Source organism: Electrona antarctica (genome assembly GCF_951216825.1).
Source record: "Electrona antarctica genome assembly, chromosome: 5".
Lineage (NCBI taxonomy): Eukaryota > Metazoa > Chordata > Actinopteri > Myctophiformes > Myctophidae > Electrona > Electrona antarctica.
This window is the reverse complement of record NC_136810.1, coordinates 37526849-37543143: the sequence shown is the minus strand read 5'-3', so window position 1 is coordinate 37543143 and position 16295 is coordinate 37526849. Positions and strand designations below refer to the sequence as shown.

At 43.3% G+C, this 16295-nt stretch overlaps 1 protein-coding gene across 1 annotated transcript; it reads right to left on the bottom strand.

Moving 5' to 3' along the window:
- Positions 1–1575: 1575 nt before the first annotated feature.
- LOC306923964 (protocadherin-like wing polarity protein stan) lies at positions 1576–15372 on the bottom strand (the record flags this gene model as incomplete). Its single annotated transcript, XM_079502309.1, has 15 exons — positions 1576–2526; positions 2852–2872; positions 4241–4431; positions 4560–4638; positions 5088–5219; positions 5745–5945; positions 7756–7862; positions 7938–8028; positions 8332–8505; positions 9767–9877; positions 10040–10126; positions 10969–11061; positions 12002–12058; positions 13483–13697; positions 15324–15372. 15 exons carry the CDS (start codon positions 15370–15372, stop codon positions 1576–1578), a joined length of 2559 nt encoding a protein of 852 aa, XP_079358435.1.
- Positions 15373–16295: the final 923 nt, after the last annotated feature.

Below are 16295 nucleotides of genomic sequence, written 5' to 3'. Positions count from 1 at the left end.
GAGAGCCGTCAAGGACCACTGGTAGTCCCCGGACCACTGGTAGTCCCCGGACCACTGGCAGTCCCCGGACCACTGGCAGTCCCCGGACCACTGGCAGTCCCCGGACCACTGGTAGTCCCCGGACCACTGCTCTAGTGTCATAAGGCATGACTTTCTAATGAGCAAACAGGACTTCTAGGCCTTGGCTCGACCAAGTTCATCCTTGTTCTTGCGTTTACAGCACCCTGTCCACTGGTACATTGTTGTTCTTGCGTTTACAGCACCCTGTCCACTGGTACATTGTGTTCTTGCGTTTACAGCACCCTGTCCACTGGTACATTGTTGTTCTTGCGTTTACAGCACCCTGTCCACTGGTACATTGTTGTTCTTGCGTTTACAGCACCCTGTCCACTGGTACATTGTTGTTCTTGCGTTTACAGCACCCTGTCCACTGGTACATTGTTGTTCTTGCGTTTACAGCACCCTGTCCACTGGTACATTGTTGTTCTTGCGTTTACAGCACCCTGTCCACTGGTACATTGTGTTCTTGCGTTTACAGCACCCTGTCCACTGGTACATTGTGAGTGGGGATAAAATGGACTTTACTCAAGCAACTGTAGGGAAGCTGAACCTTTTGAAGTCAACTTCCTTTGGGCTTGCTTGTTGCATTTACAGCTTTTGTGAACAGTCAATTAAAGACAATCTGCCTAGTCACCTATCAAACTCAAAAGTTGCCAGAGAAAAGGTTTGAGATTGTGTTTACAGGTTGTAAAATGTCATCAGATGATGGCTTTTACTCACACATCCTAAACAAAACACTATGGTAAGGGTTAGCTCCAGATCGAGTAGTCAGTCATAACACTAAAGTCCTTCGTTGCAGTGTGGCGAATGAGAATGAATGTAGTCTGCAAGGAAATGTCATCCTTAACCATTGAAAAACACATTTGTTTTTATTTGTATATACATTACATTTACAACAATTGAGCTAAGCTTTTCAGTTATCTTAATGTTATTTTCTTGAAAAGTATAGATCATATATTCTTGGTAAATAGGATTAAAAATATGAATTACAGGTTGTGGGTTTATAACAGTACTGTACAACCACGTTCATTTGTGCTACTGCCTATGCAAGTTTGTGCCATGAATGGCCAAACAGCATTTTATTCTGTTCATGTAGGTAATATACAGTACTTGAGTAGTACTCTGATTTCTTACTTAAAGAAAAGTGGCAGCAATGTAGAAGTACTCTATTACAACAAGTAAAATACCTACATTAAAATGTTACTTGAAGGAGGAAAGTAGTAGCATCAAATTATACTTATAAGTTATATACTCATTATTTCAAAATCTTTAAAAAAAAAAAGTATTCAAAGTATTGAAAGATGTAAATACTTGAGCAAAGTAAAAGTATTCACAATTAAGTAAATGTACTTAGTTACTTTCCGCCATGCGTGTGTGCGTGTGCTTGCGCTTGCCTACTCTTCTTGATCTTTTTAATTATAACCTGTTGTATACTGCATGTGTACGTGCACTTCCAACACCTTCCTTTACTTCCTTTGCGCTGCATCACTCAGTGCCTGCACCATCCCAGTGACATCACTTCCTAATGGTGATAAACATGGGATGTAAACGTTCGAGCACCCTCAACAGCTCTTCCTCGTCAGGCTCCAATTCATCATCTTCATCGCCCATCGCGTCATCTACCTCCCCGTCGGCCCCATGTGGTCTGTCCTGGGTGGTGCTGCCCGAGTTCGCCACGTTCGCACTCTCTGAAGACTGAACGGCCACAAGGGCTGTTGCCCCACCCGGATGCCCAGATGAGGTTGAGGAGGGGTGATCTTCTACCTGACCGAGCACCTCTGACGATAAGGTGGCGGCCGTGCGCTCCGGAGGTGTGCTGGTGGTGTGAGACGCGTCCATGTCCAGCCTGGCCTGTTTTGGGGGACGTGCATGCTCCGGGCTCGGTGGGGGAGTGCTGGTCTGATTTGGGTACGGCGGGGAGTGCAAGGCCTCCTCGCCTGCCATGGCATGACTGGAAGGGCCGGAGGGCGGAGGACTTTCGGATGCCTCCTCTGCAGGATCCTGCTCTGTGTCAGGCAGTGGGCTTTGCGAGCCAAGTCTCTCTTTCGGCGGAGCGGCGTTTCGAGCCATATCTACGAAGCTCACATCCACAACGGTGGGGTGGATTGTGGGCAAGTTAGCGGAGCATTTAATTGGCGGAGAAAGATTGTTAATACTAACAGGTTTAACAGGGCTGCAAAAATCCTCTGTGTAGTTTTTGTAGTTGGTGTTGGGCACAGCAGCGGTCATGCCGGGTGGAGTAGGGCCCCTGCAGGGAGGCAGGTCTGTGGTCATGCCGGGTGGAGTAGGGCCCCTGCAGGGAGGCAGGTCTGTGGTCATGCCGGGTGGAGTAGGGCCCCTGCAGGGAGGCAGGTCTGTGCAGTGGTAGGTGGCAGGTTTTTCCTGCAACGTGAAGGAAGGATTATAGGTTCCAAGGTCCTCAATGTCGACCTCTTCCATCTGGGGCAAGCCGCCATGTTGGTTCAGCTGGGGAGGGACACCAAGCATTAAACAAGTATTTAGGAAAAGGATAACAGGTGCATAACATCACTCCTTTTTCCATTTCCTGAAAAGTAACAGTTTTGGACATATAAGGTTTCCAATAAGAGGAAACATACTTATTTAGCATATTTTGATAGGTAGTGGCTTCTGAACACACAAAGCACATGTTCTTACTTCTGGTGACTGATATTATCCTTCTAATGCGTGAGGGGGGGACTGTTTTCTCAATTGCGTTTTTCATATTTTTATTTTAAAATAAATTAATACATTTAGTTAAATATAAAACAAAAGTGCTAGATGAATAACTCACCATTTGGAAGCACCGTAGGCTCTGTAGGAGCAGAAATTTAGAAAGATATTAGCAACACAAGTGAGAGATTGTGTGTTAAACTTGTGTTAGTTTGGGGTACCATATCAGTGGCCACTTTGGACACAAATAACATGGCAGCCAATGCCTTTGACTTCATTACCCAAGAGTCTCTGCAAGCATTTCTGGAGAGGACGAGCTGTGATTAGCCAGTCTTCGCATTGACTGGCAGTTCTGCCTTGCCATGATGAAACTCATTGTCTCCCCTATACATAGTAATACAGTCAAGCAGCTAGCAGGGAGGGTAACAAGACAACTCACCCCTTTTCCGTTTTCCTCCCGGAATTTTCCCCAGTGAGGGGTGGGAGAGGCTGGACAGCTGGAATTTGAATTTCTCTAACTATAAACTTTCACGACAGCAGACAGCCTAAGTACAAATATATTTATGAAAAGCTACTACAGTGAACTCTGTTCACAGAAGTTGTTGTAGGCTATGTGGGGATTATCTGACGAGGTACCATTTGAGAGGGAAAAACCTTACATATACTAAATAATACTAAATTGTTTATAGGGTCAATATAAGTAAAATATAGCCTTTCCACAGGAGTATCTTTTTATATTTTTCCAAAAAGAATACAAACAGCCAATAGCATATTACAAAGTTATCCCCCTCACTGGGGAAAATTCCGGGAGGAAAAACGGGCAAGCACCGGGGTGAGTTGTCCAGTATTCGCAGGGAGCCCCCTGAGTCTAAATGTATGATGATTGTTATCGCTTAAACAAACTTTATAATTTTGTGGGACATAATATGCTATATAGTTGTTAATAAAAGGTTACACAGAGGACCGGCAGGCACCTAGTCTATGCTGTAGCCTGACAGCGTGTCGCAGGTTCGAGTCCCGACACATAGCCTTTGCTGCGTGTCGCTCCCCATCTCTCTCTCTCCCCATTTCCTGTCGGCCTACTGTAACTGTCCTATCCATAATAAAGGCATAAAAAGCCCAAATGAAACCTTAATAGACCTTAGCTTTTAACCACTTTAACCATTATTTTAAACTTCAGCTGTTGAAAAATAGCAGATCTACAAGCTCATACTGCGGCACTATGAGTTTGTAGATCTGCTATTTTTGAAAAATTGTGAAAACAAATCTTTGAATATACTTGTATATTCTTTCCCAGCAAATGTTTATCTTTGCTTCTGGGGGGTCCCTGGAACAACATATTTTCAGATGGGGGTCATGACCAAATACAGTTAATTCTGGGGGTCCTTGAAATGAAATAGTTTGAGAACCACTGATATAGAATCAGGATTCTAAGAAAACTCATGATTTAGAAGACATTTGTAGAATCTGGTCTAATAGGTTTTAAAACAAGAGTGTAGTCATCTCTCACCACGTTGGGGTGTTTCCCTTGGGCCACAGAGCCCCTCTCCAGGGGGTCCTTGAGTCCTTTGTGTTTCTTCAGTCCCCAGGACATGGCACGCAGCACACAGCCCAGTATGCTCATGAAGAACACACACAGAGTCAGAGCCTTGCCCACCGTGCAGCCGTTGAGACGCTCCTCGCCATATGGGCTATAAGGGACTGCAACGCACGCACACACGCACAAACGTTTATATTTAGAGAGTTCATCGTAATATGATTGTAACTAAGCTTGCAAGTGTGTGTGTGTGTGTGTGTGTGTGTTTGTGTGTTCGCAATGCATGCTTTACTTAATTGTCCTTCAGGCAAAACTTCCACCATTATCGTAGCGTAAGTGGCATCCCCCGACTCCTTGTCTACAGCCTTTACCTGTATGATACCATATTATCATTATCATCATCATCATCATCATCAACGTCATCATTTTTGCTTGTGCAGTTAAGTCTCATATTTCTTTATCTGGTGAAGTTCCATTAAAAACAATCGGGTATTTTCACTAGTTTGGGTCCCGGGCAAAAGTCTAATCTCTCGGCCTGGGCCGGTTTAGCGGTCCAGGCACCTTGGTTGGTAATCCAGCATGACAGTGTGTCGCGGGGTCCAGTCCCGATCTCAACGAACTTTGTTGTGTGTCTCCCCCCCATCTCTCTCCCTGTGTCCTGTCAAGCTACTGTATAATAATAATACTGTATATATAAATATAATATATACAGGCAAAAACGCCCAAAACATTGTCTAATCTCTCTTTTGGGTCTCGACCTTCAAAGTTTGGGAAGCAATGTATCCAATCGTCTGGCTAGTGAGACTACTGTGAGACTCACCTCTAGAAGGTGTTTCTGGTTAGCTCTAAGCTGATTGGCCTTGGCAATCACAAGTCCCTGTGGTGTGACCTGGTAGATGGCTGTGTGGTTGGACGCTGGACTGAAACTGAAGTCAATCATGGGATTGAATCCCTGCCAATAAGTAGGAGAAAGAAAAAAAGAAAGTAGTTATGGGCAAGAGCAAAGTAAATCAATATACTAATACTATACTGTGTACTGAGTACTCGAGTACTTTTTCCACCAATGTACACTGTACTATACACTAATGATATGATATGATATGATACATTTGCATAATCGTTGCTGTCGAGAGGAAACCACTTAATTCATTTTTGAGGTTTTTGATTTTGTTTCATAAATCAGTGCTATTGAACACCCTTTACGTCTGTGTATTGGTTTAAAAAAAACAAAACAATGAAAAGTATTAAAAAGTTCTTCGGACAAAAGCTCTTAACTCCATTGGACCCTCAAACTGTCTGCTAAAGCAACTAACTCCACCACCTCTCCCGCTCTCATGCAAGTAATTGACAATATATAATTCACAGTACCAACTTTGATGAGGCAGTATTGCACTATTGGAGTTAAGTGGTTTCTTCCCAACAGCAGAGATATGATATGATACATATGCATGTCTGTGCCTGTAATATGAGTCCATACATGCATAAAGTCTGGGTCGTGTGCACGTAACATCAGCACTCTGCTGCCATATGTGTTGACCAGGCAGGCGAGACTCTTGCCCTCCGTTACAAAGCCGTGGTACTCAGTCGCTTCAAACTCTGGCAGGAAGTGGTTTGCTGCCAACATGCGGATCATCACAGTGGTGACGGTGTACTTCCTGGGGTCATCATCCTGGTATGCCTGGCGAAGAGATCAGAAAAGGGAGAGAGAGAATGGGGTGTGAGCTGTGGGAATGAGGAAGGAAGCAGCGAATCATAATTGGCAGTTCCCAAATAATGGGCTATATGCACACAAAATAACTCTTCCTACTTCCGGGCCGTTTCCCTTCTTCCTTCACGTGGACCAATAGGATCCAAGTGTTCCCGATGATACTATGGGGAGAGAGTATGTTTTGCACTCCGTCCGTGTGTGTGTGTGTGTGTGTGTGTGCGTCCGTCCTTCCTTCCGTACGTCTGTTACCAGCTAATCTCCGGCACCGTTGGCCCGATCCATGCCAAACTTTGCACACACACTCTCTGGATGACAAACCTCTGCCCCAAATATTCCTCAACGGCATGTTATAGCGCCACCATGAGGCCGATTTAGGCAAAACACATTTCTGTAGATTACTCGTACACATTTTATCCATACATCACACAATTCGGTATACACTATCTCCATAGTCATGTGATCAACACGGATCTGCACCATTTCCCATCTTCCTTCCTGATTGGCTAAGATTCGCTTCCAAAGCTCACATGATTGGTCCGTTTTCGAACAAAATGCCACATTTCCGTGAAATTATACACGCACATTTCCACTAGGCTGAGGACGACATGACACAATTTATTTTCCAAACCAATAGAAATATGGTGGCGCTATAACAGGGCAATTCCTGTTTTGACCTATAACTGCATCGATCTGTGTACAACTTTGTATGCGCACTCCCTAGAGGCCATGGAAAAACAATTTCCCTGCATCCCTCCACATCTGCCGGTTATAGCGCCACCATGAGGCCGATTTCTGTAAAACACATTGTTTATATTAGTCGCAAAGATTTCATCCAAATCTCATAAAAATCGGTATACATGATCTCTGTAGTCATGTGATCAAGACGAGTCTGTTTGATTTCTCAGATTCTACACTGATTGGCTAAGATTGCCTTCCAAAGTCTTCAGGAGTGGCCCGTTTTGTACAAAATGCTGCACATGTCCTGCTCATCCAGAATTCTATCCTCAGAGATGCTATGAGTGATCTGGCTCTGCATTTCCTCAACAAAATGAAGAAAATTGTTGCAAAAAACAAACAAACATGTTTATATCACTCCTAAACATTTTGCCAAACATCACACACACTCCTATCCTCCTGGTGGAGACCTGTGCCCGGAAGGGCACTTTTTCTAGTTAGGCTCTGTTCCATGTAGTGTACAGTGGTATTATTTTCAAACTTTTAAATTTCAAGGACCCCCATAACTAAGGGTCCATTTGGTTCTATTTGTACACTATCACAGTTACACACCCGTACGGGGCCATTTGGAACCCACCCAAGGACACTTTTGAGACCCTCTGGGGTAGCAGAGTGTTTCCAGTGAGCCAACATGCACAATAGCAGCACCCTGACTCTGTTTGACCAGAATGGAACAGAGCCTTCATTAGGATCAGTGGTAACACCTGTGAAGGAAGTAGGGAAGGGGTCCAAGTTCTTTCCAAAATGGCGTGTGTGACCCAGAAAAGGTTGGTAAGTAACTAACTACTGATCTAGATGGCATTTTTCCAATGGTGTGTTATTCTAGGTTTTTTCAGAGGGCATACGGTAATCAATCCCTGCGCAGAATGTGCACGTACGGTATAGTATAGTCTATACGCTTACGCGTGGTCAATGGATGAAATGGTTAGCAGACGGTATATGCTTTTTTCCAAAACATCAACGATATATAGCGGTATAACGGTAGAACACACACCACTGCATTTGTCACACCTATAAGCAATGCTGTTGACAGTGCGAGTCTCACCATGACCTGCAGATGGAAGGCTGGAATGGTGAGTCTGTCCTTCACCGCCCAGATCAATCTCACCTCCCCCGTCTGTCTGTCCATCAGGAATCGTCCGTCATCGGCCCCTGCAGCATCGATATGTTACATGCGTGTACCGTACACAGTGTGCATTTGCATAATATGCATTGTGTGAGGTATACCTGAGAGGATGGTGTAGCTGAGTAGGGTGTTGAGGCCTCTGTCTCCATCCACAGCATGAATGGGACCAGGAGAGAAGTCCAGAACGATGTCCTTTAGCAGAAGACACAGTTCAAACAAACTTCTCACACATCTTAACCCCATTCAAGATGGGAACCCACTTTTCACCCTTCAGGACAGGAACCCCTTTTCGGGTTCTTGTTGCTACTGTATGTATGTACAGTACATAACATTGTGGTCATTTTTAAATACGTTTTTCAGAAAACTTCAGGTCAGTATTTAGAAGGCGTTTTTAGAATCGACCTCAGTCATAAATGGGTACTACTGCGCAGAATACAGAAAATACTGAATAAACGCATAACATTGCGTTTTTTATGAACATTTATAAACACTGACCTCTTGGCCCTCTGTAACGTTGGCTGTGTACACAGGGTTGGTGCAGATGTGATTATTAGACTGCTCCTGGTAATGTACTGTACAGGGCAGAAAGTGGGGGTACTGGTCATCTCCATCCAGGACTGTAATGGTGATGGTGGTGCTGGTGTTGAAGTGCTCTGCAGTGCTCATCTCCTGGATTAGTAGTTATAGTTATGTTATAGTTAGTAGTTATATTTTGCAACCCATTTTTTCACACAGTGGCAATTATCTAATGTAATCCTGGGCGCTACACTTCCTCTGCCAACCTGGGGAGGGCAGCAGACTGACCTCATGCTTCCTTCTATGCATGAGGAGTCCACGCTGCTTCTTTTCACCTGACAGGGTGGAGTTTCCCCGGCCGGACGTAGCGCGTGGAAGGAGCACATTATTCCGACCAGTTCCTTTCCCCTCCATCAGGCGCCCCGGCTGGTCAGGGGGAGGTAGTTTAGAGACCAGGATTACTGCATTTTTTGTGAGGGTACCTACCCCAGGGCAGGGGTTCTCAACCTGTGGGTCGCGACCCCTCGGGGGGGTCGCCAAATTATTTTGGGGGATCCCCAAAATGATATTAAACAACCCTATTCGGAACTGGAACCAAAAAATGGCCGCCGGTTCCTTGGTGAAAGCACCAAAGGTTCCAAGAATCTATAACGGAACCAGTTCTAGAACCAACGTTCTTTTGATGGCAAAGGGGCCATTGTTGTGCAGTATGACGGCCACTGGAATGCCTTGCTTTACCATGGTTACAAGCTATAGGATGTCAATAACTTTTCAGAATGTTATCTACAGTATATGACAATAGTGAAATTTGAAATTACATATTGTTCATTAAAATGTATACAGTGGATTCTAGCATCAAATTATGTTAAATTGTGCAAAGTAAATTGTTCATCTATCAATTTGTAATTTTGAGTGTACAAATACAAATGTAACCAACCATTTGGTTACCACTTTTTCCTGCACTCTCAGAGTTAAATTAAGGTCAAGGTCAAGGTAAACTTTATTGTCCACGAGGGAAATTTGTCTTGGGCTTTCACCCCAGCTACAGCCACACATAAAACATCAATGACAAACAAAAATACATTACAGAGGAAGACACAACATTACACAATTGCACACATGATGTGGATAATCTAGCCTCACACAGTTACTGCTGTTTCAGAGCCTCGAACATCTTAGTTGATGCTGGTACAAACGACTTTTTAAATCTGATGTACTTCCACTTTGGTTCTTTGTATCTTCTCCCAGAGGGCAGAAGTACAAACTCGGCATTTAAAACATGGGTAACATCACTGACGATTTTTTTAGCTTGTTTTAATGTAGACTGTTCATAAATAGACTGTAGAGAGGGGAGTTGCACTCTGGATGTGACAGTACAGTATATGTGACCAAGAAAAAAATATATAAGGCTCACCGAAGCATGAATGATGATGACAAGCTGGGTCTGAGTCTCAAAGTCCAGAGGTTTAGACAGCATCACCTCTCCACTGTTAGGAAGCTCCACCTTGAAGTACTGGGCATCAGGCTGCAACGCACGCACGCACGCACGCACGCACGCACGCACGCACGCACGCACACACACACACACACACACACACACAAGAGAGAGATATACTGTACAGTGACGCACTGATCTTAAATCTTTTGAGGTCAAGTAAATGTAAATGACTGTAAATATAGAACTTACTGATGTCTGGTCAATGGAGTATATGATACTGTCATCATCTGCATCCATGGCCTTGAGAGTAAATACTACAGTATCCACAGGAGTTAGCTGGTGAGATAAACAAGCAGACAGACTATCAGACATCTAGGCAGGGATATACATCGACTACTATCGGATCAGTGTTGATTTTGTCACTTGTGTTTGCCGACTACCTTTTTCACTGACGAAAACCAAATGAAAACAAACTAAAAACTGATGACTAAAACTTAGACTAAATATATTGACAATTTCGTCAACAAATAAAAAATAGGGAGGGACTAGCGGAGAAGAGATCCAGTAGAACTTAAAGACAATCATTTTATGTTGAAAATAGCCGATCTACAAGATCACAACGTGTCGCAGCTTGTAGATCTGCTATTTTACAAATCGGGCATTTCAACGCCATCACGACCTTCCAAAATACGGACAGGCGATATGGACGTTTCTACTCCACAATGTTATGCTGCCCACACACGGGCAGATGCAAAAGATACAAAGATGCAAAGCTACACAGAGTCACAGACACTGTATTTGTGGTCGTTAAGCAGGAGGACGTTTGTTAGCAGCTCAACCACTGAAACCAAAACAAACGTCCAACACAGATACAATTAATTACGTGCGTGCGTGCGTGCACGTGTGTGCGTGCGTGCACGTGTGTGCGTGCGCGCACTGTGCACGCACATTCATATGCTGCATGCAATGAACCTGGACCGATTTCAGGTATTCACCACCAACTTGTTTTATGTATTGTAAAGTTGGGCCCATTTTATTTCATCAACAATATATCACGATATCTGTAACAGTGTATTGATTTTCTATCGCGTGAGGAAGTATCCCGATATATCGCAATATGGATATATTGGCACACCCCTAGAGTGTACCAATACTTGAGGCTGTGTGTGTGTTCTTACTTCACTGATAATAAGAGACTTGACAGTGTCCTCTGGAAACACGGGTACATTGTCATTTTCATCAAGAATCTCCACCATGATCCTGTACACACTCTGTATATACACACACACACACACACACACACACACACAGTCACACACACAAATACATGACCCTGTGCACACTCTGTACACACACAAAAAGAGAACAGTGGTGGAAAAAGTACTCACATGTTTTACTTAAGTAAAAGTTTAAATACTGCAATATAGGAATAAAGTATAAAAGTACAAAAGTATCAAAATGTACTTAAAGGGATAGTTCAGATTCTTTGAACTTAAGTTGTATGAAATACTTGCCATTAATATAGTGGTTGCAACTGTATTAATTGATTGCCCGAGTCCTGTGGTGGGAGTTCTGCTCTGGTTTTGGTCAATATTAAGTAGTTCCGGTCATTTTGTGGGGGGCACTGGGGCCACGCAGTAAAAGTAAATGAATCCACAAAACGAACGTAATTTGTATTGTTGACCTATTTCTAAAATATTAGCGCGACTTTCGTTCAACTTTGACCCCTCTATCACATGGAACAATTTTTTGGGCGTAGTGATATGGACACAAAAAACATAGTTCTGTGTGATAGAGGGGTAAAAAAAAGAACGGAAGTTGCACTAATATTTTAGAAATAGGTCAACAATACAAATGACGTTAGTTTTGTGGATTAATTTACTTTTACTGCGTGGCCCCCTGTGCCCCCCACAAAATGACTGGAACTACTTGATATTTCACCAAAACCAGAGCAGAACTCCCACCACAGGACACGGGCAATCAATTAATAGTAATACAGTTGCAACCACTATATTAATGGCAAGTATTTCATACAACTTAAGTTAAAAAAAATCTGAACTATCCCTTTAAAGTACCAAAAGTAAAAGTAGTCATTGTGCAGAATGTTTCATTTCAAGCTTTCAAATGGATACAAATCTTTTCAATTGAAGAATTTCTTAACGATCATTGATTAATCGCTTAACATCCCTATAGGATGGACCCCGTCCATACCTGAAGTATGTCCTCCTCATAGCATGACAGATCTGCCATTAGGACAGGACCGTCCGTCTGAGAGAGAGAGAGAGAGAGAGAGACAGAGAGAGAGAGAGAGAGAGAGATGGGGAGACAGACAGAGAGAGAGAGATAGAGAGAGAGAGAGAGAGAGAGAGAGAGAGAGAGATGGGCAGACAGATAGACAGAGAGAGAGAGAGAGAGAGAATGAGGGAGACAGAAAGAGGGAAAAGAGAGGTTACTAATCTGGCTGACCCTTTAAGCAGCTGTCCTGAGATGACACAGCTGGATGGGACCGACCGGATGCCAGCTAGAGAGAGGCTGTGTTCACTCTGCGCTAAAGGGAACGTTCAGAGTGCTGTATGCATTACTACTGCTGAGGGGCGCTAACCCCTCCTATGCACATCTTTGCACCACGGAATGTGATGATTTGATTGGCTGAGCACGGAACGTGATGCTGTATGATGATAACTCTTTTCTTTTTCAACCAGTGGTTTTGGTCTAATATCATTATATGGTACATACTGTACATAGACCTTTTCTATTTTACAACGTATTAATAGTACCAGTTACTGCAATCAACATACAATGCCTGGGTTCATCCCCACTATTATGTCCTCGATGTGTATTGTCTCTATTTTACTGTCCTATTACCACAATTACGTCCTATAGTAAAATTGGCTAATGGGAGCATGTCACTAGGACTCAGCCATAACCATATAAGGAATTCCCAATGAAGTTGTCTTGGGTCTGAGAAATCTCATCAAATGGTTGCCTGTGGCTCAAATGCCAAATAAGAAATCACACCCGTGTGAAGTGAGGGGCGCTCTTATCATTATGCATCATCGTACATCATCTCATGAACAACCACATTTATGTGATTGGTTAGCCGATTTGCTCGTCTACATATGACATTATGCCTTCATTGTCAATGGCATTTAATGTTTGTGTTGCCACAAATTACGTCATATTTGGCGGACATTTGACCTAATTTCTCCTTTCATTGTCAATGGCAAATATTGAAACGTGTGGGGACAAAAGCCGTATATAGGAGGGGCTAGCGCCCCTCAAAAATCACATCCGTGTGAAGTGAGGGGTGCTCTTATCATACATCATCATTTATCATCTCATTCTGGCCAATGAGAATTTGCGTCCTCACGTTCGTCTTCAATGTTTGTGTTTATGCAATGTTTGTGTTTACACAAACACTAAAAACTGGCCATTCATTGTCAATGGCATTCAATGTTCGTGTTAGGACAAACACTCAAAACTGGCCATTCATTGTCAATGGCATTTAATGTTCGTGTTAGGACAAACACTCAAAACTGGCCATTCATTGTCAATGACATTCAATGTTTGTGTTAGGACAATGTTTGTGTTTACAGAAACCCTCAAAGCTGGACATAGAGCCCTCAAAAATGGGCCTTGACCAGGTTAGGTAATAGGTATATTGCCATATAGCCCCAGCCCTCTGTTTATACCTCTCGATCCAAGATCCTCTCTGATGACGTGTTGAGTCTGAGGCTTCTTCCATCAAGGAAGAACCAATCAGCATCCTTTCCAGTGAGATTCCAGAAAACCCCATTCCACACAGTGTCATCGATGAGCTCAGCGATGAGTTCTCCTTTAAGGCTGTTCTCTTTGATGTTTGCGAACACATCCTGGCCATCCAAACACCCTCCCCAACCGGACATTCCTGCACTCACACACGTGCACAAGCAGACAGTTATGAGAGCAAAATACAGTGACACGGGAGACATGCTTTTTTGCCCCCTCACATTTTTAGCCCTGCTAAAAGGAGTCAGTCAGTCTGTTGATCCGTTCACCACTTTGGTACAAATCAACTTATCTCAAAAAGGTTATTTCTGTGACCCACTGACCTTTATCTCTCAAAATGTAATGGGCAGATTACCATGAAACTCACCGAGCTAGCACATGCATGCTTCCTGGAGGATGAACCAACCTACTGATGACCCATTGGGCCTTTCTTCTACTCTTGTCTAGAGCAACCTTTAGGCCAAAAATGTATACACATCTAATTGGCAGATTGCCATGAAATGTCTCCCTCTCCTGATGGAGAGAGGTAATCGCAACAATGGCCAGCTACAATAGGTATGCACTAGTGACATCATTATCATACCCGGAAGTTATGCAGGAATGCCTACTGAGTGGAAAAAAACATACAACCAAACAGAAAAGTCCTATCTGATTGCATTAAATGAGGTTAAACAATGTTAAACTCACTTTGCCACTCGATTTGCCACTCACTTTACACAAGTGAGTACCCTCTATAGAGATAGCAGCGCCAGTGCCCAATGCATCATCTGCTTCAAATAACTTTATTGAACTTGTCAATCAGAGTAGGGAGAATACCTCCAACTACAAAATATTCCCATTTGGTTATGGACCTTATGCGGCATGTTTTAGTGGCTTGGGTTCTGGAGATGTTTCCATAACCCTTTTTTGAGGGGCGCTAGCCCCTCCTAGGCCCAGCTTTGTGTGTACCCCATAGTGATGATTTGATTGGCTGAGCAATGTACGTGTTGAGGATAAACAGTGAGAACAGAAAATTGAGGGCGCCACAAGTGATTAGCCGGATTGGACTTGAGGATAAAAATCACACCCGTGGGAAGTGAGGGGCGCTCTTATCATTATACATCATCATACATCATCTCATGAACAACTGAATTTATGTGATTGGTTAGCCGATTTGCTCGTCTACATATGACGTAAAGTTTCCCTTCATTGTTAATGGCATTTAATGTTTGTGTTGCCGAACATTTACGTCATATTTGACGCATGACCTAATTTTTCCTTTGATTGTCAATGGCAAATATGAGACGCAAGGGGACAAAAGCTGTATAGGAGGGGCTAGCGCCCCTCAGTGAGGACAGAAAAGTGAGGACGCCATTATTGGGATTGGCCAAAATGTGATGATGTATGATGATAAGAGCACCCCTCACTTAACACATGTGTGATTTTTGAGTGGTGTAAACCACTCCTACAACTGGCTTTGTTAGTTTACGTGTCTGTCTGTCTGTCTGTCTGTCTGTCTGTGCTCAAAAAATGAGCACGGTTGCTATGGTCACCCAGTGGCCAGTTCACACGGGTGTGATTTAATTACGTCAGACATTACGTCAGACCACAGCTGTTCAGTCATTATAAGACCTTACACCACTCAGTTCACACGGGTGTGATTTTTTTTTAAATATACTGTATACATAGCGATTGAGGTGTGATAATGATTCATTGTGGCTTAGTGCTGAACTCCAAACCATGCAAGCGACTGTATTAGAAAGAATGTGATGTAAAATTGGCCTACCTGTGACTGTGTGCAGACTTGGACTGAGGACAAGCGAGGAGAGTACCATGCCTAAAGACAACCTCCATGATGATGTATGTACGGAGACAGCCATCTCTAGGCCCATCGGGTCCGGGCCCCTCTGTAGGGTACTACAACCCCTGTACACTGATCCACTCTACTCCTCTGGGCCGTGCTGAAACAGAGAAGAAAGGAGGTTGTCAGCTAAACAGGTATTTCACTTCTACCTGTGATTCACAATGACATAACTTTAACTAGAGCAATCTTAAGCCTCCTATATGTTCACAAACAACATACTTTCTCTCTCACTCACTTTTCTGTCTCTGACATTCACGCATGCACGCACACTGCACTCCTCTATAATTCCTCTAAATCCCTTGTAAGTGGGTTTCTCCCAGGCTTTCACTCTTCTGAGCTACGGTCCAGTAGACCAGTGCTATCATACTTCACACAGTCCTTCACCCCTCTCTCTCTCTCTCTCTCTCTCTCTCTCTCTCTCTCTCTCTCTCTCCAGCTTACTGTGGACACATACGTTCCTACTTTTCTCTTTGAAATGTTTTTTTTTATATTTTACTTAACACCCCAAAAGGTCTATGGGAAAGTCAATGTTATTTCAACTGAAACCCCATTTTTCTTTCACTTGTTTGCAATCATGTTGCTTCAGCATGCTTTTAACTTACAGACTCCATTTAAACTTTAAAAGGTTGAGGTATATTATGACTTCCATTGCTGTGTTTAACTTTTTGATCACTTTTATACTTTGAACAGACCACCTGACCTCACAGTTTGTTCAGCTTTTCCAATACACACTAATGGTGTTTGCTAGAAGGGAGAGAGAATTAAAGGACACAGGAGGAATGACCCATGTTTTCCTAAAGTTACTGTGGACACACTTTTTACACTACGCATATACTTTTTACATCACCAAATTCGCACATGCAGGTCTGCTCTCCGATTTAATCCAAAAATCTA